Here is a 26,188-nt window from a genome sequence, read left to right on the forward strand (position 1 = left end):
CAAGTGCACTATAATGTACTGTTGATTCTCTCAAATACTTTTTGTTAGCCAATTGTCTTGCAGTGTTTTCTTAGGAGAAGCTGTTGGGAAGTAATGGGCTTTAACAGAACCATAACAATAGAGAAAGGTAATGATATTCAATTATATTTGGTTAATGAAGAAGCTAATGATTTTTATTACAAATATTGTTTGACTTTTGTATTTTCAGGAAAGATGAGATGGTTCATATTATTGACACTGACTTTTATTAGTTCTGCTATGTAGTGTTAATGAGTATTGGTGAGAATGAATTTTTCTTGTATGATTGAAAAAAAACAACTCAGCTCTAGTCACTAAGATTTTGCTGAATGCTGAAACAAGCTTAAAGGAAAAATTTCAGATTTAAATATGAAATAGTTTGCTTTTTTAACATACGTAAGATATCTTATATACATGCAGTATTGCCTTTATTCAAGTTTTGTGCAGATTTAGAATGATATATGTTAAAATATTTAATTTCAACATCTTTGTTTTTATAAATTGTCTCCTTTTACAGAGCCATCATCATCTCTGGAGGACCAAATTCTGTTTATGCAGAAGATGCTCCCTGGTTTGACCCTGCAATTTTTACAATAGGCAAACCAGTCCTTGGAATCTGCTATGGCATGCAGGTGCTACTTAACATTTCTACAAATATTTATGACTGTATGGGGTTTGCTTTTGGTTTTTGTTTGGCTAGTGCCAAATAACTATTCTAATTTGTACTTGTGCAATATATGAGAACCTTATTTAGAAGTAGACTAAAATGAGCTTTTAAAAGAAGAATGTATCTTGTTTCTGCACAGTCCCTATTGCAATCTGTGCATGGAAGTTTTGCAGGCCAATCTGTTGTTCTTCATGTGCAAAAGCCTACTGGGAACTGATTCATGAGCTTTTTGAGGCCATCACTATGGAGAATAATAAAACAGGCATCATTTTTAAAAATGGGATTGCTATGGTTTGGACTTTCTAATAAATGAGTGGTATATCATTGTAGCCTTGATATTATTTGTAGCATTTCAACACATTAATTAGGGATTATGATGGTGGTACAGTTTGCATGTTCTTGCAACTCCCTCCACCACAGAGAGATGTTTTCTCAGAGTAATCCTTCTTCTCTAGTATTATTTATAGAAGAATTTAAAATTGACAAGAACCTGTAAATGAAACAAGTGACCCAATGACATAGGTTCAAAAACGGAGGTGGTCTGGAAAGAAAATTTGTACTAGCTGGGTGGGATCAGTTAAACATTTGAACTAGTTGGGATCACTAGAATAAAAACAAATAAAGGAGATAGTATTGGTTTATGAGAAATTAATCTGCCCACTGTAAGATATTATCAGCCGTGAAATACAAAGGATAAAAGGGTTTTGATAATTAGTTGAACACAAAGTGGTCGTTTGCTAAGAGTTCTGTGTATGGGAAGATGAGTAGAGAAGACGTAGCACAAGGAAACAATGGAAGCTGAATTTTAAAAACACTATTTGATCAGTAGCAAGACAAGAAGAATATGCAGTTAGTCCTTGATGTACTGTCGCTAAGCAATGCAATTGAGTCATGCCCAATTTTATGATAATTTTTGTCATGGTAACTAAACAAATCATGCAGTCATTAAGCAAATCCAGGTCCTCCCCCCATTGACTTTTCTTATCAGTTGTTGGCTGGAAAGGTTGCAAATAACGATCATGTGACCCCAGGATGCTGCAATAGGTATAAATAGATGCTGGTTACCAAGAGCCCAAATGGCAATCAGGTGATCTCAGGGGCCCTGTAATGCTAGTAAGGACACTTTTTTTCAGCACTCTAGTGTAATTTCAAACTTTAAATGAGTGGTTGTAAATAAAGAATTTTCTCTAGAAAGAAAAAAAAATAAAGACACGGATAAAGACTCTAAAACAATGTGCAAATCAGAAGCAGTTAGATTTAATATGAGACAACACAGGAATTGAGCAAAGACAAAAGTAGAAAAGTATATAATCAGAGTCTGTTAAAAAGCACCTTAGAAATTTTGAAAATAGAGATAACGTATAAGTGGAGAGAAGCAAAGTGATAATCAGAAATATTGTAATAAGCATAGAATGAGGAAATGTTGGGAAAAAGCTGATAGAGTCTAAGCAGAACAGTAGGGCTACAACCTATTAAACACTAAGGCAAACTACTGTATTTGTTAAGAAACCTGAAGTTCAATGTTCGTCAATGAAAAGAGAAAAAATAACGTTTGTGTATAAGTTAGAACACATGTTGAACTTAAGGATTGGAACTGGAAATATTTATATGAATGGAACAGAATGCAAGAGTATTGAAATCCATTGTGAGGAATGGATTGTAAAACTGTCAGAATTAATGGAAATGTTAAAACTGACCTATTTGGTTAGAAAGAAAACAACATGCTTTTTTAAAAACTGAAATCCTTTTATGGACTTTTTGCTTAAAGAAGAAAAATAAATAAAATGAATGATATTATGGATTTAATGATTGAAAAAGTTGAGAATTTAATATGGGGTTGAAGGGGTTTCTGGAAAAGATAAGAGGGATGGGAGATGATTTGTTTGTCAACATCTGTTAAAAGGTTAGAAGTCATTTTTCATAACGTTAGCTTTTCTTTTCTTACACCTTTTTTCTTTTTTGATTTGTCTTTTACTTTATGTAAAATTCTCAATAAATATAAACTAAAAAGAAATAATGAACATGTGAAAGTAAATGTTCTGATCTGCAAAGTAGCCAAAGTGAAAACAAGTTAAGTGGAAAAGAAAATCTTGTTTCAGTGAGACCAAAAAGAGAGGCCAAGAGAACCTTACATAGAAACATTAATTTTTGCGTTATTAGCCCTGAACAATCTTGATAGATTTGAGGAAACCAGAAGGTGATTTTCATAAATACCTAAGCAGGTTTGTTCTGGGAAATGAAAAGTATTCTGCAGTGGTGCAAAACTCCCCCAAATCCTATCAACCCCAGAACTGAATCTGAGCAAGCTTCTGGAAGGCTGCCTGCTGATTCTATTCATCTCAGCAAAATGAAATACCTCTGCTTAAAATGTGTTGTAACAATACAGAAACAGTCAAGCGTAATAAATGCCATGTCAAAATAGAACTCCCTCAAATAGCAAGGTTTCATGCAAGATCAAACACAGTGTAGTGCAAAATAATAATAATAAAGCAAGCTTTTAAATTGCTGACTGCCATTGTCATATCGAGATGCGCAAAAAGAAATCTGTTTGCGGAGTCTACAAGCCAAGATAAAAATACTAGCCTATAGGTAGCCCAAGTAGAACAGATAATCTTTGACTATGGACAGAATAATAATAGGTTTTTTTTACATATCTCTAAACACTGTAATAAAAAAAGCAATGGTAATATCTTATATTGCTATTGCTTTATAATAGATATTACTAAAAAGATTGGCTCTTGAAATATGGCATCACAATTCAATGAGCCCAGTGCAGACATCATTTTATTATGGGTTTGAAACCCATTTTTAGTTATATAGATTCATAAGCATTCTTAAAGTCTCACAAAGAAATGAGGAAATAGTAAACCTCAGATGAATTACATGATTGCTATTTCACACAGAAAACATATGCTTTATGTAGGAACTAAATATCAACTGTAACAACTATGTTTTCTATAGGCAAATATTCTTACCGAAGATGAATAATTGTGAATTTCTACCTGCAATTTAAACTGAGTGAGATGTACTATAGTACTTAAGGTTATAAGCTGAAAAATGATTGGATATACTCCTGGTTCTTACAGAATTAGCTAAACTCTGGTGTTTTTAGATATCTTGGGAATGACTAAAGATAACATCAAGATGATTTATGAAGTCAATTCTGGAAGAAGTGGGAGCAAATATTTATTGTTTAAATAGCTCTTGTACTGTTCAGAATTTACTTGCAAGTTATATGTCTGTAGGAAGGTGACAGTAGAGCATAACAATGGTAGATGATCCCTGAGTTGGGTTTTCTTATACCTTTTGTATTCTGCAGCATTTAAAGAATTAGGAATATTTAAGCTTAGAGGAAGATCAAGTAGTTTCTCTATTGCTGTAAAACAAGGATCCCCAACCCCCGGTCTGTGCACCAGTTCCAGTCCATCGTCCGTTAAAAGCTAGTGGAATTACTAAACTCATAGTAATTATTACAGTTATAAATATATAAATTACTTGTACTGATAAGCAATAAGCAGTTCTGATACCCTGAACAATGATTCTTGGTTTTAAAAAAAAAGCTAAGCAAAGGGAAAGGGTAGCCAATAGTAGCTGAAATGTTGTAACTTATTATCAGACTGGTAACTTACTTTTCTGGTTTTGACAGATGATGAATAAGGTATTTGGTGGTACAGTACACAAAAAAGATGTCAGAGAAGATGGTGTCTTCAGCATTACATTAGATAACACTTGTTCATTATTCAGGTATGAAAAACTTTTGGTAATGAATTATGAAATTAAATTGGATATCTTATAAATTACACAGCTGTGTTTAATGGTCAGTTTCAAACCTGGAAAATATTAATGCTGTGGAAAATCTGTTGATGTTTAATGTTTCCTCTTAATTATTTTAAGTTGATGTCTTTTAAAGATATTAGACTTTATTTTGTGATCCTTTTTCACTTTAGGGGACTTCAGAAAGAAGAAGTAGTTCTCCTTACCCATGGAGACAGCGTAGATAAAGTAGCAGATGGATTCAAAGTTGTTGCTCAATCTGGAAATGTTGTAGCAGGTATCATATTTTCCACATTATCAATTTTCAGTGGATTTTGGTTATATTTCAGTGCTGGCATGAATAGGATTTTGGTTTATAAAACATATTTTCAGTGATTTGCATCTAGTGCAAGAAAATTTGATTTTAAAACTTAAACAATCCTAAAGGTATAACTTTAAACTGTAGTGTATATAGATGTAATTTGTAGTTCATTTCCAAGAAAATGGTTCCAAGTCTTGGCAGATAAGATATTAACATTTTTCACAAAAATGTATGTGTGTGGGGGATGTCCTATTACTTGAATAAACATGGCAAAAGCCAAAAGATTTATTTATCCAATTTATACAGTTGCTATCTCAATGAGTGACTCTGGGTAGTAAAAGAATTAAAATAGAATACAAACAAACTTTATAAAAATTGGAACACAAGCAGAAGAGAAACAACCCAGATACTAACACAACCATGGAATGGGTCCCTGCACATACTTGTGACACCAGGCACGGATCCAGATCTTCAGGGCTTATAAAAGGCCATCAGGGTTGGGGCCATCCTAATCTCCAGAGAAAGGATATTCTGTAAGGTAAGCATTACAATAGAAAAGGCACATCTTTCTAGGCATTGTCAACTGGCAGTCCTCGGCTGATGAGACCCAAAGCCCATCCTACTTGACTGGATCAGACAAAGCTATAAACAACTGGAGAAAGATGGTCCCTCAAGTAACCTAGTCCTAAGATAAGAACTTTTAACGATGACAACCAGCACCTTGAATTGCACTGGTAACCAACACAGCTCATGGAGCAGTGGTGTTACATGTGCCAAGTAAACAGTGCCATTTACTACTCAAGCTGCCTCATTCTGCACAGGTAGAGCTTTCAAATGTTATTCATAGGCAGTCCCATATAGAGCGTGTTGCAGTAATCTAGCAATCATGAGGACACAAGTGACAATGAGCAGGACCTCCCATTTCTGGAATGGCACAGCTGGTGCACAATCCAAAGGTGTGCAAAGACCCTCCTAGCCATAGCTTCAGACACTGGGATAGAAAATCCATGGCATCAGTCAGGGTGATACCTTACCTGAACCATTGGGTGACCTCATGCTGTGACCTCCTGTAAATGTAAAACAGGAGGAGAGAAAGGACTAATACTTCTAGCACCTCACAAACTATGTGCTGCAGACTGGATTTCTATGCTCCAACACCAGCTGGAAGAGATTTCTTAGTAACAGTTTTGAACTATGTAAATGGTGGCCTATTTAAATCTTGAATAACCTATCTGCTAAGTATATTAATAAACCATAGTTTGCTCCTAATTAAAAAGTTTTAAACCATATCCTCTGGCATATGGCACTCATGGGAAACACACATATATGGGCTAGCCAGAATCATCAATATAGGGAGCATCTATGTAGATCAGTGGTTCTCAACCTTTTTAATGTCGCGACCCCCAACTGGTCGTAAGTTGAGGACTACTCAACTGGTCGTAAGTCGAGGACTACTCAACTGGTGCAGCACCATTTGCAGAATGGGACTTTTGGCGGGCTCAGCAGGGCAGAGACAGCCTGGACAATTCCTATTGGCTTTTGAAAGCCAATAGAATTAGACTCTATTCAAGAGAGTCTATTCTATTGGCTTTCAAAAGTCAATAGAATAAAAGGGAGTAGCACAGCTAAGGAAAAGGGGAAAAAATGGCGGACTGCGTTGTTTGGCGACCCCCGTGAAATGGTTGTTCGACCCCAAATGGGGTCCCGACCCACAGGTTAAAAACCACTGATGTAGATATTTTAAGAAAATGAACTACATCCAAAAATTTTACTTTACATATGGTAACAATCTTTTATTCTCAGATATTTTCTTAGTGTGAATAATATTATTTAGCATGTTTAAGTTGCTAAGTGATGACTTTTGCTTATTCATCATCTCAGCTGAAATAAATTCAAGCCAACTTCAGCAAAGTTCCTTGTATTGTACCACTAAACCTAAAATGTACAAGTAGTGGCTTGTGACCTGAGAAGTCTTAACATATAAGATATTCAGGAAATAAACTTAATATGAGTGGGTCATTTTTATAGAAAATAATAGATCAGACTGTTTTATTTGACTCATTTGTTGCCTTATAAACTGTGTCTTGGTACAGTTTTCCTAAAACTGAAAACCCAGCTGGGAATTCTGGAAATTGAAGTCTCACTATGTCAGGAGGGTATCAGGTTGGGAAAAGGAGATGTAGTAGATTGTTACTTTAATAATATTTTGACATCTTTCTCATGTAAGACCTGTTTTTATCTTACTAAGTTTTTTAAAAAAATATATGCTTTCTTAGAGCTAAAACTGTTACATTTTTTTGTTTTTAATAACACCCAAGCTATAGCAAATGAATCAAAAAAACTGTATGGAGCGCAATTCCATCCTGAAGTTAGTCTTACAGTGAATGGAAAACTGATGCTGAAAAACTTCCTTTTTGACATTGCTGGATGCAGTGGTACCTTCACAGTTCAGAACAGAGAAATGGAATGCATTCGAGAAATTAAGGAGAAAGTAGGATCATCAAAAGTTCTGGTAAGGTTTGAAATTTAATCCATAGTCATTCCTGTTATGAATAGTATCTGATTATGATTTATTTCATTGGTTTCAGTTTTCATATTTTTGTATTTTTTTAAAAAAGGCTTTTTTGTTTGTTGAACAATGACTTCATTGTACGGAATGAAATGGGAAAGAGCAATTTTTTCAGCTACAACCCAGGGTTAAATTACAGAAATGAAGCTAGATGCTACAAATGTCCAATCCTGTAATAGAAACAGTGAAAACTAAAAAAGCAAATAGAATGCTATTCTTGATCATACTGTTCTGTCCATTAAATGTATTTATTGCAGCCTTTTCACTTTGTGTTTCCTTATATATGTTAGACTACAGCTTGCATAGACTGGTTGGGAATTCTGGGACCTGTACTTTAATGCTTCTAAAAGTTACTAGATGGGAAAGCGGATTTAATTATTTTGGTTTCCATTGAACCCATTCAGGTTTTACTCAGTGGAGGCGTAGATTCTACAGTGTGCACAGCTTTACTGAACCGTGCTTTGAATCAAGACCAGGTGATAGCAGTGCACATAGATAATGGATTCATGCGCAAGAGAGAAAGTCAATCAGTGGAGGAGGCACTAAAAAAATTGGGAATTCAAGTCAAAGGTATTCCTCTTGTACTAAGTTTTTTTTTTAAAAAAAAAATCTTTCCATTATTATTATTGAATTTTAGACTATTTAGCTTCTACCTTTTAAAAATTTAAGTGATGGATAGATTACCTCATTTTATTTTTTGGGTTTTGAAAAATAGGAATCCTTCAGAATTTAAGACTTCTTGGAAAATATATTTGCAAATATTTTATATATTGGGTAGATAATATCATCATGCAAGTTATCATGGGATCTTTTGGTAGATATCTCAGCAATTTTTTATTGTCTTTATTACAGTATATTCATAAGAATGTTGCCTTCTATCCAGTCAGCATTCAAGGCAGCCAGTAATAAAGAATAAAACACAAACTTTATTAAATTTCAGTGGTTAAAATCACACCCAATAATTGAAGGTTAACAACACCTGGCTAAAGAGGAAGATCTTTACTGCCTTTCTAAAAGCAGAAAACATTGTGCCTACCTGTTTGAGGGAACCTATGTTATACCTTGGAAACTATATGGAGAAACTACATTCTATAGCTTATTTTTCCTTTCTACGACGCTTTTTGAATACTCCAAAACTTCGATAGCTCCAATTTTTTAATCTCTCCCTGTTCTCATCACTCACCTGCCAGATTTTTCTATGGAGTCATGATTTAATAACTTTCTTCAGGGGTTCCAGAGTAGGATCTCTTGAGTGACAGGGAAAGGCCTCCAGCAAAAATTGTACCAGCTGAGTAGGGAGAACCTCTCAGCTGCCAACTCTTGATATCCTTGCTTGTCTCTCTGCCTTTTAATTTAGTAAAAATCTGCTGTTGCCTTTGTTCTTTTGCACAACACATAATGAAACTTTGGAATTCACTACCATAAGATGTGGTGCAAGCTTGGCTGGGTTCAAAAAAGGATTGGGCTAATTCATGGAGCTTATGGGGATAAGTGCCTATTAGCCTTGGTGGCAGAGAGACTTCCTTTGAAGGCTTTCTCTTGGGAGGGTAATAGGCTCCCTTGTGCAATTGGTTGGCCACTGTGAGAACAGACGCTAGTGTAGATGGGCCACAGATTCAAACAAGAAGGATACTGCTTATATTCCCATGTTATGCATTAGGAAATTGAAATCTCTTGGTGCTGTCTAAGGAAATTAGGTGATTTATTACATTGCAGTGGAAGAAAGGGTTTCCTTAGTTTTCTGTTACATTAGGTGAAATATCTGGCTGGGTAAATAAAAAAGGCTTTATCCTGGCAACAAAGTTGTAATTTAATACAGCGTGTGTGTGTGTGTGTGTGTGTGTGTGTGTGTGTGTGTGTGAGAAAGAGAGAGAGAGAGACCTTGAATTAATTTTCCAGCGCTGAATCCTTGAAATGGGAAAAATGTTAGAATATTAGTTTTCAAAATATTTTAGCAATGTTACTAACAACAACATCCTGTATATTATATAGTGGTAAATGCAGCTCATTGGTTCTACAATGGTACAACAACTTTACCCATCTCTGAAGAAGACAGAACTCCTCGAAAAAGGATCAGTAAAACACTGAATATGACTACAAGTCCTGAGGAAAAACGCAAGATTATTGGTGACACTTTTGTGAAGGTACTTAGTTTATATACCCATTGGTATTGTCTGTCTCTGGTTTTCAGAAATCTCAGGCAAATCATTTCTTCATTTTTTATGACAACTGTGTAATGGTTTATACGAATTTGCTCTTAGGAATGTATAGAGTACTTGCATCAGCTAGCATATTTCTTCACAAATATTTTTGAAAACTGACCCAAACTGACTAAATATCCCTGCTGTGGTGGAATACTATTACTAATTCATAATACCTCATTTACATTCCCTATTTGTTTATAGATCATAAATCATACGGTAAAGCAAATACTCACAGATAACATGGTAAAAACCATGCTATAGTTTATCTGGCCTTTTCCACTATTTTGGTGATTATTGTCTATTCTAACAGTAGTAGGACTTACCCTGCCATAATTCAGGCATATTCAGATAATCCACATCCCTTTTTTCCCTGCAGGCTTTGGCATTCTTTTAGCCATAAGCTTTTAATAATAGCGAAACAAAACTGTCTTTTAAGGAAACCTATAGTTTGTCCAGTAGGGGTCACCTATCATTCATTTTATTTCATGTACACTGAAAATAATCATATTACGATTCAGTTGTGTCACGCTAATAATTTTTGCTTTGGGCTTCTTTGAAATTGTCTACAACTTGTGTTTCATAACTTGCTGTGAAAGTATTAAGGTTTCTCTTGCAGCCAGAACAAATTGTTATGATGCAGCTATTTCCAGCCAGCTTAAAATATTAAACAGTTTTCTATAATAAAAATGTGATAAAAGTGTAATAGGAGCATAATGAACAAAGTACTAAGCAAAAGCCTATTATATGCAAGTATACAAAAGAGTATTCACAAAGAAATGATGTAATAAAACATTATGAATAAATAAAATGAACATAACTATATTCCCAGTGAGTTGGATTGTTTTCTCCCAATGCTGTGGAGTTTCTAACTTTGGTAAAATTTCTTATGTAGACCAAAAGAGCAAAATGATGTAATTTGGTTTCCTGATAAGTGTGACTGAATGTCAGTTTGAGCAGAGAAGGGAATGGGAAATGCCACACCACTAGATAGAAAAAGCATTTGAGTCCTAGGCAAGTGGAAAATGTGGGAAAGAAACTCAAAAAAACTCCACCTTGATTGTGTTAGATATAAATTTAAGTAGAAAGGGGCTTTGTGAAACTTTAAAGATTCTGTTGCATTACATTAACTGTGTTAAAGAACTTTCCCAAATCCCTATTGGCTCCTGTTTCCTGACCTTGCTCACAACAAAGGACTGACACTATGTGAATTAAACTATGCAGTGCTTTAGAGTAGACTTCAGATTATGTGAGTTGTTCACATAGCTCCAGGCATCAACTTACTAGGCTGGAAAAGGCATATTTCATGTTAGGAGTTGCTGACAGGTCCTATATGTGTACCCTCAAGATTTCCAACACCATTTTTTGCCTATGTATCCAATATGCCTATGTATATTATACCTAATATAATTATCACTTACTATACAGATAGTCTTCCCTTAACATCCACTTGTTCAGCAACTGCTTAAATTTACAACATTGCTGAACAAGGAGTACCGTATATGCCGGCGTTTAAGACGACCCGGCGTATAAGACGACCCCCATCTTTGGCGCGAGTCGCATGCCTAGAACGTTGTCTTATAAGCCGGACACTACCAGTATTTCCGGCATATAAGACGACTCGGCGTATAAGACGACCCCCGACTTCAGCGCCAATTTTAATGCTTGCGGAAGTCGCCTTATATGCCGGCATATACGATATATATGATGGGTCCTCATAATTGTGGCCGTTGTAGCATCCCTACAGCCCCATGATTATGATTATAATACCAGCTTGCAATCACAATGTTGCAGTCAAATGATCATCATTTGTAACCTTCACAACAGGCTCCCATCAGGCAAAATCAATGGGGAAGCTGGCAGAAGGTTGCAATCATGTGATTCTGGACATGGGATTTGCTTAATGATAGCAGTTGGGACAGGACTGTTCTAAGTTAGTGTGGTCATGTGATGTCACACCTTATGACTGCGTTGTTTAGTAGTGGAACGCCTGATTTCAATTACCTTCAATAAGAGAAGACTATCCATTGGCATAGTTGCCATTCTTGAGACCTTGCAGTTTATAACTTACTTGTAGAATATCATCTAAAGTCTTTCTCTGTCTCAACCCCATGTGTAGATTGCTAATGAAGTTATTGGAGAACTGAATCTGAAACCAGAAGAAGTCTTCCTCGCCCAAGGAACATTGAGGCCTGATCTAATTGAAAGTGCTTCAGTTATTGCTAGTGGCAAAGCAGAAGTCATCAAGACCCACCACAATGACACAGAACTCATCAGAAAGTTACGGGAAGAGGTAAATAGAACACCACATCTGAGGTTTCACTTTTTAAGAGAAATAATTTAGCACTGGTAAACTCTGGTCAATTTTTTTTCCTAATTGTTCATCTAGCATTATAAAGTTTTGCTAGTTAAATAATTATTTTTGACATTTAATAGTACTTTCACATAAGAACTAAACTGCAGTTCAAAATGTTTGTATACTATATAGCCTGCAGAAAATGAGATGTCTTTCTGTTCTCCTAAACACACAAGCAATTTTAGATTCAATCTTACAAATAGATCAAAATTTATTTTCTGCTTAACAACAAGAGATTAAAATAAATAGATTGTGCTAATTCTATGGAGTGTGACTGTAAATATATTAAATGCATATAGGTATATGTATATTGGTGTTACAAATAGAGCTCTTTGAATCACTTCCCTATTATTTTTGCTTTTGCCGATATTTTATTGGGATTGTAAATGCAAGATTGAAATGATAGTCTTAATATTAACAAGCCGAAGGGATGTCCATTGTCACCATTGCTGTTTGTTTTAACTTTGGAAATATTGCTGATTAAAATTTGAGAATCACAGGAAATAAAAGGAATAGAAGTTAATAAAAAAGAATATAAATTAAGAGCTTTCGCAGATGACTTGGTAGTTACCCTGTCCCAACCTACTTATTCTGTAGTAGAGTTATTACAATTGATATACCATTATGGACGGGTTTCGGGTTTTAAAATTAATAACAACAAGACTAAAATATTACCCAAAAATATGACCAATTTGGATAAGCAGACTTTGGTTAAGTTGACAGATTTTGAGGTTGTTGATAAGGTAAAATATTTGGGGGTTACTTTATCTGTTTATAACGTAAAATTGTATAAAAATAATTATGAAAGGTTGTGGGTCAGGATACAAAGAGACTTGAAAAATTGGGAGAAATTGCAATTATCTCTTTTGGGAAGAATTGCAGTGATCAAAATGAATGTTCTGCCAAAGTTCCTTTTTTTATTTCAAATGATACCTATCTTAAAGAATGAGATTAATTTAAATGAATGGCAGAAAGGTATCAATACATTTATTTGGGCGGGGAAAAAACCAAGAGTAAAGCTTAAAATAATACAAGATATTCGTGAGAGAGGCGGACTCAAGGTACCGAGTGGTGGTCCTAACATTAATTAGTGATTGGGTTAATTTAACAAATGTAGAAATACTCCTCTTGGAGGGTTGGGATTTACTTTTTGGATGGCATGCCTATTTAATTTTTAATAAAAAAGTAGATAGGGTTTTTAAATCTCATATTATAAGGATTTCTTTATTTCGGGTTTGGAGGAAATATTATAGAAGTGATTTTAAAATCCCATTATGGGCTATACCTTGGCATGCGATAGAGGGGATAAGGAGAGGAGTCAAGATGGATGGTGTTTCTTACGCACAATTACTTAGATGGGATGGTAAAAATTGGCAGTTAAAATCTTTGGAAGATCTAGCACAAGAAAATATTATATACTCATGGTTTCAGTATAGACAAATAGTGGATAGATGGAAGTTAGATCGTAATATGGGTTTACTTAGAGAAGATGAAATTTTTTTTAAACAAGTAAAAGATCAAAGACGAACTCATATTAAGAGAATTTATGGGGTGCTAGTAGAATTGGACTCAGAGGCAGAATTAATTAAAGAATGCATGATTAAATGGGCACAAAATTTTGGTGAACCAGTTCTACTAGATACCTGGGAAATTATTTGGGTGAGGAATGTCAAATTTACACAAGCCCAGAACTTAAGGGAGAATTTTTATAAAATGTTTTACAGATGGCACCTTGATCCACAAAAAATGTCTCGTATGTATCCTGACTTACAGCCCAAATGTTGGAGATGTGGTTGTTTGGATGCTACTTACTATCATATTTAGTGGTCGTGTAAAAATATAAAAGCCTTTTGGATTAAGATATGGTGGAATATTCAAAGAATTTTTAGAAGGAGGGTAAAATTTACCCCACAATTGTTTTTGTTAGGTATTGTTACTGATTGTGATATTAAAGAGACTACATTGATGTTAAATTTAATTACACCCGCAAGGTTGTTAGTAGGGCAGTGTTGGAAGAAGGAATCTTTGCCTACTTTGCAAGACTGGTTTTTTAAAGTTTCTTATTTGGCGGAAATGGCAAAGATTTCGGCTTTCTTGAAGGATCAATCGCAAGAGAAGTATTTTGCGGTATAGAAAAAATGGATAGATTTTATACAATGTAAGTTGGATATTAAAAAATATTATTTAGTTTTTCAATAACTTATATTTAAAATTTAAAACATCTCATAGATTTTACTCCTTTTTTATTTTTATTTTTTATTTTTATTATACTTTCTTTTATCTTTTTCTTTTTTCCTTTTTTTATTCTTTTTCCTCTCAAGTATTATTCTTTTGGTATTTATGTTTTTATATATATATATCATTGTTAATTATCTTATAATTTGTTTAATTAATGTATTTAATATTTAGATTTATTCATGGTTTATATCTTTCTTTAAGACTTTTTGAGAAATTTCAATTAAGCCTATGTTCAGCTCTGGGAAGGTTGGGGAGGTTTGGGAATGGGTTGTTTTGTTTTTGTAAAATTTTAAAAATTCAATAAAAAAAAATATTAACGAGCCGAGGTCGCGCAGCAGTTAGAGTGCAGTACTGCAGGCCACTTTAGCTGACTGTGTTCAGCAGGTCAGCGGTTCAAATCTCACCGGCTCAAGGTTGACTCAGCCTTCCATCCTTCCGAGATAGGTAAAATGAGGACCCAGATTGTTGGGGGCAATGTAAAATATATATATACATTGCTTACTGGTGTACACCGCTTAGAGAGTGCTTGCACTTAAAGTGGTATATAAGTCTAAATAAATAAATAAATAAATAAATAAATAGCAGTAATACATTAGAATTTTGTTATTAAGTACATGCTATTTAAAAATGGGTTCCCTAATGTAAATCATACTGTTTTCCTTTACAGGGAAAAGTAATAGAACCACTGAAAGATTTCCATAAGGATGAAGTAAGAGTGCTTGGGAGAGAGCTTGGTTTGCCTGAAGAACTAGTTTCAAGACATCCATTCCCAGGTATAAAATTAATTAAATTTATAAACACTTAGAAGAATAATAGAACCTCTGATTCTAAGGAGTTCCAAAGGGCCATGTAAGGTAAAGTGGGAATTGAAACCCATCTATAAAAAAAATCTATTTTTCCCCAAGCATCCACTGAAAAAACCACATTTTACAATTTATTTGTTTTTTTATAGGTATCCATTTCTCTTTCCCTCCCCTAATTCTAGAGTTAACTTATAAGTGTAGAAAGAGAATAAGCAGAATGACATGGAGAAAAAAAAGAGGGGGGGGGAATAGATCAACAGGGTCAGAATACAGCTAGATAGGAGAGTAAGGGAGAAGTAGTATTTGAAATAAGAAAGAAAGCTGGGTACACAGCCCACCTCCTGTCTCATTTTAGTGGACGTTCTTAGTATTTCTGATGCATTTCAGACATGATAGCCATGTTTTATATATTTGCAAACCCTTTGCTGAATTGCTTTCTGAGAACGATGGTTACCGTACACTTAGTTGCTGTCATATTTCTGAAAAATCTTCATATTGGTACAGATGATGTTACGAGTATGCCATTTTTGCCTTTTAGGTCCTGGCCTTGCCATTAGAGTAATCTGTGCTGAAGAACCATATGTTTGCAAAGACTTCCCTGAAACTAATAATATTTTGAAAATCATAGCAGACTTTTCTGCAAGTGTTAAAAAGGTAATATTAGTTACTAATACAAAATAGAACTAGATATAAATTCTTTTCTTTCTCTTTATTTTTTTCATTTTGCTTATGTTAGCAACATTTGAAATAATTTAAGGCCTGATTGAAATATTTTCAGGCCACTTTCTTATATCCTATCTGATATTTCCTCACTTTTTGCCCCATGTTTTTATTTTTTTTTTCTTACAGTTTTTGATGTAGTTGTGTTATATTGGCTATCACTTTCTCTATTTAGTCATCATTACTTGAGTGAAAAAATACACAAAAAGAAGACCCATCTGCATATGATTCCTAGAATCCATAAATATACTGTCACATTTTTCTAAATATTGATGTTGAATTACATTTTTAATGTGTCTATATAAATGATTTGCTAAACTATCTTGGCAATCTGAATTTCAACTTTCCCCAATTGGCAGAAAGGCATACTGCTATAATTATATATTTATCAAATTTATTTGGTGCCCATTTTGTAATGAAATGACTCTGGGTGACTTACAATGCATGTACCAGGGTCCAGAGAACCAATTAGAAATCAATTACTTGACATATATATATATATATATATATAGGAACTCATGGTAACTATATCTAATTGTTTCAAATTAAACCATAGCTATTTGTATGCACATCAAAGATCCGAAGCAGGTTTTACCTGTACTGCTAAACTTTTTTCCTATTTCCAAAATAGCTCCTAGAGTGATTATTTATTAAAGAATACTAAAATCCATCCCTTCATCCTCCTTTATATTATGATCCTTTGTAACTTTTAAGTTCAACTGCTGTGTTTGCTAGGGATGCATAGCCAACTAACCTTTTATAATAATTAGAATTAATTGCTTTGTTGTCTAGCCTCACACTCTGCTACAGAGGGTCAAAGCATGTACACCTGAAGAAGACCAGGATAAATTGATGGAGATCACAAGTCTGCATTCATTAAATGCCTTTTTGCTGCCAATCAAAACAGTGGGAGTCCAGGTTGGTGAAGCTGGGTCTGTGACAAAAATATATAAAAATAGGGAAAACAATAGATGTTGCAAAGGGTTTTTTAAAACTGAATTCTAAATCAAATCTCCTTAGGAAGGAGACAAAAGTTGAAGAGTAACCATAAAATGAAAGCGAAGCCATTAAGCATAGTCAAGAAAAAAAGAGTAGAAAATATTTAACAGGTTACTTCGCAAAGTCTGGGAGTAGTAGATTTATGACATACAGTGGGATTATCAAGCTGTTATGAACGTTATTTGCCAGCCAGCCACTCATACCAGGCATTGGTAGAAGAGATAGCTGTCCTGAGTCATGTGCACAGTCACATAGATCAGTACTTCTCTGCTGCAGATAGAAACATTTTCTGTTTTGAGACTGAGATACAGAACTTGGCAGAATTCCTCCAAGTTCTGTATCTGTGACCAAGGCTGGAAAAGGCATGGGAATACCATTGATCTCCATAGCCTCTGATTGAAAAGAAAGATGAAATAATTGCAACCCTATGAAACTCCCCTTCCTGAAAATCTGGATAGCTTCAATCCTATTGGTCTTTTGCAAGGTTCTGAACAACTGGCTCTTTCTCCAGAAGTTCAGATCAGGAGGTTAGGTGAGGTCTGCTCTTGTTGATATGTGGGTGTGGTGTGTGGTGTGGTGTGTGATTGGGGCTTACTATTTTAACCTTGGGCATCATGGGTTTCCCATTGTGATTTTTGTTTAATTTTTCAGAGTCACTTTTCTGAGATAAGCACCATTCATTTCATTAAATATATAAAGAGGAACTTTTGCTTCATAATTTGCTTTGTAGATATAAATTAAATATCTAGCCTTTTTTATTTTTTTATTTCTATGTTATGCTAAAGTCTTATTTTTTTAAGTTAAAGCATTCTTTTAAACTTTAATTCTCATCAATCCTCCAGGTTATGTTCATGAAGTTACATTTTTGTAGAATCTTGTCATTTATAATATTAATTTTGAAATATATCATTTATCTTCCTTGAGATTATGGAAGAAAATGATCACCACTGTAATCTTATGATCTATTTAGAGCATTCTATTTTATTTTGAATTTTCTTTTTCTTTGTAAGATGTGGATTATGATCTGGGCATCTCTGTAAGTTATATCCTTCAGTACTGAATATTTCAATTTGATGTCAGGGAGGGCTTCTGGGACAGAATAATAGAAAATTCTAGCTTTCCATCCTATCAGTGCCCATTGTCCAATACACAGACCTTCTTAAGAATTGTCCTCCATTAAGACTTGAGGAGCCCAGACTTTTCCAGCCTACTGCTTTCCATATGTGTGAGAATGTCTAATTTCAGACTTTCTTGCCAACATGACTGAATTGCAGAAATTCTCCCATCTGTAATACATTGCTTTTCTTACTGCAGCTGAAAGTAATGCCTTTGTCTGTGCAAGCAAGGAATATTTTTGTAGCTTAGGACAACATCTTACAGTTATTACTTTAATTGTCAAGAACCACGCCCAATAGGGCTGTGGCACTAAGATGTTGCCTAAGAAGGTGTAATTAGAATTTTTGACTTGCTTTTTCCTCTTTTTTCCAGGTTTGAGGGCTTTTAAAATGTGTTTTGTAGGTGCATTAATTCTATTAGAGGCTTCACACTTGAAATCAATTAAATAATTTTCTACTGAAAGTCAAGAAAAGATGTACCATTGTTCAAGTGTTTGCCTTCAGATTTCAAGAGTATGAACTTGGCTGTAAAAAGTGGCTGAGCTGCATATCCAACAGGTAACTACCATATCTACTCGCAGATAAGCTGAGATTTTAAGTACCAAAATACTCCCCCAAAATAGGGCTTATCTGGGGATGGGCTTATCCACGAGTATATAAGGTAATACTTATTTAAAGGGCCTGTGTATCCTATATATAGTCATGTATAGACCCATCTCCAGATAAGCCGACTCTTGAAGTTTTAATCAAATTACTATAAGAAATGCGCACAACCCATGGATGTTAATTGTGAACATTAAAAAAATGTGAAGATTTTAAGGGCTGACTTGATTGTGGGTGGTGCATTTTTCATGGTATTTTGGTTAAAAATTCAAGAGTCAGCTTATCTGGGGATAGGCTTATGTGAGAGTATCTACAGCATTGTCCAAGCACTTCTTTGGCTTGAGTTATTGATTCCAGTACATATTGTTTTAAATGTTTAAACATTGTGTTCTTGTGTTGCTATTTCATAGGGTGATGGTCGTTCTTATAGCTATGTATGTGGAATCTCCAGTAAAGGTGCTTCGCCTTGGGAGTCCCTTATGTTCCTAGCCAGACTCATACCACGAATGTGTCACAACATAAATCGGTAATATGTCCATCATTACATAGATCATTAATACTTTGTTATCTAGGATTCGTTGTGGGTCACTGGGGGAAAATTTATGTGTAAGAAGCAGATAAAAATCTTCTCCTATATGCCTTTTAAAATTCTGATAACAAGAAGAGTCGAAACCCTAGCTCCTGATTTATAACATAATTCCATGACTCAATCCACATACTGTTTTATCTTTTTTTTTTTTTGCTAATTTGACAAGGGAGCTATCCAGTCTTGTTGATACTATATTGCATTATTGTAATTTTATGTTTTATATGTATTGGTCATGTAATTGTTAGTGGTGGAGGGGTGTTATTTTTATATTTTACAATATAAATGCATCATTTCTAGTATGCAAAAAGTTAAGGAACACTACTCCTGTGAATTGGACGCATGACTGTTTTTTTTAGCAAAAGCTTTAAAGTGAAACAGGAAGCATGAATTACTTGCTTTCTGAAAGCAAGTTGTATTTTCAGAATGAGATACAAAAATACATGGGATTTTATTGAAAATATCTCTCTTTGATTTACTGGAGCTGCAGACAAGCTTTGCATGATTAAAGGTTTGGAACTACATGTACTCTTAAAGATACTGTAACTTTTAAATGCATTGTTTGAACAAAGATATATTTAGCCAATTCTGTGCATTATTGATTAATACAGGGATAGGCAACATAATGTCATCAGGTATCACCATTTCCCTAGAAACTTCATTTAGCATGTTATGCTCAGCAGGTCCCTGTTCCCTGTGACTTTTAAAAAGTATTTTAATTTAAAATGTGTTCAAGCGCCCACAGGCTGTCTATCTGTCTATCAATCTGGCATGCTTTAAAGAAAATCACCAACTTCTGGCCATCAGATTTATTTGCAGGTGTCTTTGGCCCAGAAGGCACAATGGCCTAGCAGTTAAGAAGCTAGGCTTACTGACCGGAAGGTGGGCAGTTTGAGACTCATGCATCACCCATGACTGGGTGAACTTCTGTTTTTGCCCCAGCTCCTTCCCACCTAGCAGTTCCAAAACATGCAAATGCAAGTAGATAAATAGGTACCATTTTGGTGGGAAGGTAACAGCATTCTGTGTGCCTTGGCGTATAGTCATACCAGCCACATGACCACAGAAGCATCTTCGGACAACATTGGCTCCCTTGGCTAGGAAATGAAGATGAGCACCGTCCCCTAGACTTTGGCACACAAAGATTCACAAATCTGTCAACAGACAGATTTTCCAGAGCATTTTGAGATTATATCCTACATATACTGAGGAAAATCCAAAGGTACCTCCCACCCCAAAAGGCTGCCTTCCAGCAAACTCAGAGAGCACTTCGTCTCATAGGTTTTCTCTCCCTCCTCTTAGGGTTGTCTATGTGTTTGGGCCACCAGTCAAAGAACCTCCCACCGATGTTACTCCCACTTTCTTGACGACGGGCGTTCTTAGCACATTGCGGCAGGCTGATTTCGAGGCTCATAATATTCTCAGGGAATCCGGTTAGTGTGATAGCTTTCTTTTGTGTGGTGCTTTGCATTTGCAACATCTGTCCCAGCAAATATTTTACGAAAGCTTAGTGGAATAAAGAGTCTAACTCCTTCTTTATTGTTATAAAGTGCCGTAAGTATTGAAGCAGATGATAATAAAGAAGTTGGAATTTGTTTTGCAGGATCTCTGTGCAAAAAAAAAAAAAAGGTATTCCATTAGTCCTCCCTTAAGTTTGCTTTCTATGTTGACCCCATTATCTCCACCTATAGTATGTTTTTTCTATAAGCCAGTATAAATAAAATACCTGTTGAATCAAACCCAACTCTTGGCGACAGAGCAATGTAGTGTTCTCAGCAAGAGTTTTTGCCATTATCTTCTAGGCATTTTATTTCATATCATTTCCCAATTCTAGCCTACAAAGCTGGGATTTTCTGGTGGATTCATGTCCAAATATCAATTAATTCCAGATCAGGCCAAATCGGCTAAATGCTGCCTTCTAGCCAATACATACTTTTTTGATTTTTGTTCCTTTATTCAAGGTTATTCTGGAAAAATCAGCCAGATGCCAATCATCTTAACACCATTACATTTTGACCGAGATCCCCTGCAGAAACAGCCATCCTGTCAAAGATCCGTGGTTATTCGAACTTTCATTACAAGTGATTTCATGACTGGCATTGCAGCTACTCCTGGCAATGAGATACCAGAAGAGGTAAATGGCATTTAGAAAATTAAACTTGCCTTTGATTTCTCTGTTAGAATAGAAAGTATCTTATTTTTTTTGTTTTAAACATATACTAATGCTTATTTATTTATTTATTCATTCATTCAATTTATTTAGTCATATTTCAAATTATTGGCTCTGGGCAACGAACAATCAATCATAAAACAAATAAATGAAAACACAATACAAAAAGAAATTAAATACAAATAGCAGCCAAGATTTATTATAATCTATCAGTATCAACATAACCAGAAAATGGAACCCTTCACATATTAGGGTCCCCAGCCCTGGGAACACAGCCAGGTCTTCAAGGCCTACCAAAAGACCATCAGAATCTGGGCCATCCTAATCTCTGGAGAGTGAATGTTCCAGAGGTCAGTTTTCTACGGCAGAGGAGGCATGTCTCCTAGTCTTCTCTAGCTGACATTCCTTGGTTGATGGGACCCAGAGCATGCCCATCCTGCTGGGCCAAATTGAATGGGTAGAAACAAGTGATAGAAGACTGTCCTTCAGGTAGCCTGGTCCCAAGCCGTGAAAGGCCTTAAAGGTGTCAACCAGCACCTTGAATTGCTGCTAGAAAAACATTGGTAACCAGTGCAGCCCTGCAGCACTGTTGTTATCTGTGCTAAGTAGCTGACACCTTTTACAACCTATGCAACTAGCATTCTATACCAGCTGAAACTTCCAAATGCTCTTCAAAGGCAGCCTCATGGAAGGTTATGAGAGCATGAATTGCAGTCAACAGAGCGTCCTAGTCTTGGAATGGGTGCAGTTGATGTAGAACTTGAAAGTGCACAAGGGCTCTTTTAGCCACAGCTACCATTTGATGTTCCAGTAGGAGCCACAAATACAAGAGAACCTCAGATTGCACACTAGATGTGTCTGAGGCACTTCCATCCCATCCCTTCCAGGGCCAGAAGTAGAAAAACCCTTAGTACCAGAAAGCCAAATACCCAAAGCCACTTAGTCTTCCTTAGGTTGAGCCAAAGCCCATTGCACTCCATCCTGGTCCATATAGCCTCCAGGCACATCCGTGACATAACTCAGGCAGCCTGGAATGGAGATGGAAAGCTGGGTATCATCATAATATTGATGATATCTCACCCAAACTCACCTTACCCAACAGCCTCATGTAGATGTTAAATAAGAGAGGAGAGAGGTCTGGACTCTGCAACACCTCATAAAGTAGGGGTGGTGGGTTGGATCTCTTCCTACCCATATCAACTGGAACTGACCCTGGAAGAATGTTAGCTCTTTTAAATAAGGCAATCCACATATGGAAACACATTGCTCTAAGCAGATGTGGTCTAAAGGCTATGAGTTCTTTGGCTTTTTAAGATTTCCAGTCCTAGAATACCTAGCAAGGGTAGCAATGCTTGATTTCACCAAGGATTATGGAAATTAATGATAGATAGATAGATAGATAGATAGATAGATAGATAGATAGATAGATAGATAGATAGATAGATAGATGGATGGATGGATGGGAGATGACATCATATTGAGGAAAAAATATCTTACTATATTTATTGTTACTAATCTTTATCTGTGCCTAACTCCATCAAAGATGATTGTTTGCAGCAGCAAACATGAAGCTACAATTAATTTAAAGGGTTAAGATTTCTTTGAGTCAAATTCAACTCCTGTTGATTAAGTGAACAAGTATACACAATTTTCTTAGCAACAGAATTGAAATGATATTTCATTGCATTATGATGGTCTTCATTGGAGATACTAATGAAGTCTGACCCTGTTTATCATTTTTTTCACAATCAACCAGGATCAGTTGTTGCTAGGAATAAATAGCATGTAGCAGTTACTGAAAGTTATACGGAGGTGTGTGGTCTGTGGCAGCAGTTCTTTTACATTAGAGCTTAATGATAATTCTGTGTGCCATTTTCAAAGCCATTAAAGACACACACACACACACACACCTATATGTTTGGGCTATAAAACAAATAAAGGGAGTTATACTCTTATAATTGGAGCTTAGAATGTGGAGAAATGAATAGCTTGCATTAGCAAAAAATGAAACACAAATCTCACAGGAAGGTAAGACCAAAGTTAGATGTCTGTTTTTCCTCTGCAAGCCATTTGCCTTTTTGCAGATTAATACATTAAAAAGGGAAACACTTGGACATTTTGGCTCCTTCCATTCTGTTCTGGAAGATGAGGCAGAACATTTGAATTAATTGATTTCATACTAATCTGCCATCCTATTTTGTCTCCCTCTTCTTTCTCATGTCCCTTCCGACGGGACACTGTCATTTATGTCCTTTGATGTCTCTTTCTTGCTGGCTGTTTAAACATAGGTTGTGTTGAAGATGGTGACAGAGATTAAGAAGATTCCTGGCATCTCCCGGGTGATGTATGACTTGACTTCGAAACCCCCAGGAACGACTGAATGGGAGTAATTATTTTCCTCCCCTTTGAAAGTACTGTATGCAGTTTTAAATTATATCAGAAACCATTCCCCGTGTTGACATGCAGTACTGTGAAAAGAGTGACTGGAGCGGCTGCTACATCTTATGTGATTACTATTTTCTCTCCTGGAACATAATCTGCAAATTAAGAGTGCTGATGAGGGTGGGGGAAGTCAGCTAAATGGGGCTGAGGACTTGTACGGGTAAATAATTTACGGCAGCATTGCCTATGTGCAAACAAAATCATATTGCTTTGCCTTTTTTGTCTTACAGCCTCTTCCTGTTTTTTGTGTGTTTACTGTTAAATGTCATTTCAATGTCTCTTTTTTTTGTATACTGTGTAAAAAGAGACGATTTATTTACATTCACCGACCCCATTGTTAGAGCTATTAATAATGTAAAATGAAAAAAGTGACCAACTGCTTTTGAAACAGATTTATTATAAATAAATATTTTGCCAAATGGAGTAGTGAGTATTGTTGAATTGTAGATTATTGTATATTTATTTTCTGTATATTGTAGTACCTGTTCCATATCATTTGGCATTTTAAGCTCATGGCAATAAGTGTTGATGTATTCAAGAAATATATCCAAATAAGAATTATATTCTACCCCATCCCATCACCCCCATTCCCCACTTTTTAATATTTTCAAAACAAATAGCTTTTAAAGGATGTTAAATCATATGTCTTCCCACATTATGTAGTTATTATCTATATTTAATACACATTTAATCAGCTACAAGAGAAACAAACATGAATGATCTATAAAAGTTTCAAACTCACCGCTTGGGGAAAAACACAGCGACAATTATCACAGCAGCCATCAAAATTGCTGGGTTATATACACTTATTTTCTTTTTATATTTTTATTTTAGTCAAATCTTTTGGCTTTCTGTTTATGTGAGACTTTCTCATAAAAGCAAGGAAATGCTGCATTTCAAAAACTTTTACTAAGCTGTGTTTAAATACTAGCTTGATTTCTAGTTCTTCTACGTGTGCCATAGCTTTTGTGACTCATTCTGGATACTTCCCAGTGCATTGCAAATTAATGCAAACTATGAGATTTTGCCTAAAACAATGCAAAAGAAACTAATACTGAAAGAATGATGCTGGCCACACATTATTGATTTATTCCATTGGATTAGAGGACCTGGATAAATAGCAGGCTTCTCTTGCTCTACCACCTCGTTTGCTGTGCCACATACTTATTTGCAATTTCTTCAATGTTCTCAAGGAGATCTTGCAGTGACAGTACAAAGGGTAGGAGTAGTGTTCATGATGTCCAATCTACCTACAATCCACAATCTGTATCCAAATTATTCTCTAGGAAAAGTTCTGAGTAAATGTTATATCTATAGCAACTTTTGAGTAGTAATAACTTCACTCCCTATCTTGGGTGGGGAATAGAAATTCAGAAATGATTGAGGGAATGCTTCCTAGTCTTTCAAGTTCAAGGGATGTTTCCAGTTCTATTCATGTGTCTTTATATTTGGGGCTTGGACAGCAAAATTTTGGCTGTTATCAATGTTTTAAGCTAGTTTAAAATTCAGACTTACCATAATTAAGGTATAGTCTGGGAAAAAGAAGCTTAGTTACAGTCAGAAGAGTCAGAGTTTTAACTTAAATAATGAAGTTTGCAGTTGGAGTTAAAATGTTATTGTTTTCATGTTCATTTACTATAGATATGAACATATTGTCAAGTTCTATGGGTTTTAGATTAGTAAATTTATTAAGTTTTGTTTTCTTAAGATTAATGTACTTGTTTTTAAGTTGGATACATGAATAAAATGGAGTTTGGAAACCTTTACAAGAAATATTATACTAGAGACAAAAATAAACACATATAAAGGACATAGGTAAATTGTTTAAATGAAGAGATCAGAAAAGGGACTCTTTGTGTATGACTAGTATAATACAGAAAAGGATTTCTTTCTCTTAAACCCATACTGGGATTCAGTTTATGCAGGCAATGGAATGTGGAGTACACTTAAATGGACAGGCTTCCAATTCTTGAATGTATTTCATAGTATTGATTCCTGTAATCAAAACCAGCTGGATAAAACAGGCTTGTTGTGGTCCAGGAGGGAATGTATAACTGTAGCTTATGAATGCAGATACCCTTGCTAGATTTGTTTGCCCTCTGGTCTTCAGTAAGACATGTCAACTGTTTTCAAAGACAATTGTATAGGGAATTATTCCTAAAACTCTCAGTTAAAAAAAAAATCTGTAAATGATAAAAAGTACTGTCAGCCTTAATTTTTATCCTCAAATAAAAGTGAACCCATTTGGATACTTCTGTGATTTATTTCCTTTCATCATTCTTTCTGATGCATTCTTTTTTCCTTGTGTTCTTTCATTCTAAGTCAGATTTTAGACACAGTGGTAGAGGTTTTGAAAGTTGTGATTTCAACCTAGTTGAAAATGGGCTCTTCTGAATAAGGTACTAATGGGTGGAAACATTAGTCTAGCTTGCAAGGCTCTCCTGTTCAATCTGTGTTGAATGGGTGGTTTGAAAGGGTGCCATCTTCTCAAAAATATCTGTTTCTTTTATACCTCATTCTCATTTAAGAAGGTGAGGCAAGATGTGGAGATGTTGATTCTGCCGGTAAGATCAGTATGGTCAAAGGTGATGAAGAGGAAAGTTTTTGAATATTGAAATGCTGGATT

At 35.3% G+C, this 26,188-nt stretch overlaps 1 protein-coding gene across 1 annotated transcript in view; it reads left to right on the forward strand.

Moving 5' to 3' along the window:
- GMPS (guanine monophosphate synthase) overlaps nucleotides 1–25,811 on the forward strand; it is a 43,701-nt gene extending 17,890 nt beyond the window's left edge. The window contains exons 3-16 of the mRNA XM_039330664.1: nucleotides 536–650; nucleotides 4,332–4,429; nucleotides 4,633–4,736; nucleotides 7,079–7,272; nucleotides 7,734–7,899; nucleotides 9,322–9,473; nucleotides 11,650–11,823; nucleotides 14,792–14,897; nucleotides 15,466–15,581; nucleotides 16,440–16,565; nucleotides 18,775–18,890; nucleotides 20,253–20,383; nucleotides 20,912–21,084; nucleotides 23,409–25,811. Of these exons, the coding sequence (XP_039186598.1) occupies nucleotides 536–650; nucleotides 4,332–4,429; nucleotides 4,633–4,736; nucleotides 7,079–7,272; nucleotides 7,734–7,899; nucleotides 9,322–9,473; nucleotides 11,650–11,823; nucleotides 14,792–14,897; nucleotides 15,466–15,581; nucleotides 16,440–16,565; nucleotides 18,775–18,890; nucleotides 20,253–20,383; nucleotides 20,912–21,084; nucleotides 23,409–23,510 (1,873 nt within the window). The 3' untranslated portion in view covers nucleotides 23,511–25,811. The remainder of the gene's footprint in view (nucleotides 1–535; nucleotides 651–4,331; nucleotides 4,430–4,632; nucleotides 4,737–7,078; nucleotides 7,273–7,733; nucleotides 7,900–9,321; nucleotides 9,474–11,649; nucleotides 11,824–14,791; nucleotides 14,898–15,465; nucleotides 15,582–16,439; nucleotides 16,566–18,774; nucleotides 18,891–20,252; nucleotides 20,384–20,911; nucleotides 21,085–23,408) is intronic.
- Nucleotides 25,812–26,188: the final 377 nt, after the last annotated feature.

The sequence above is a fragment of the Crotalus tigris genome, unplaced genomic scaffold (genome assembly GCF_016545835.1).
Source record: "Crotalus tigris isolate CLP2741 ecotype Arizona unplaced genomic scaffold, ASM1654583v1 scf7180000024430.1745191, whole genome shotgun sequence".
Taxonomy (NCBI): domain Eukaryota; kingdom Metazoa; phylum Chordata; class Lepidosauria; order Squamata; family Viperidae; genus Crotalus; species Crotalus tigris.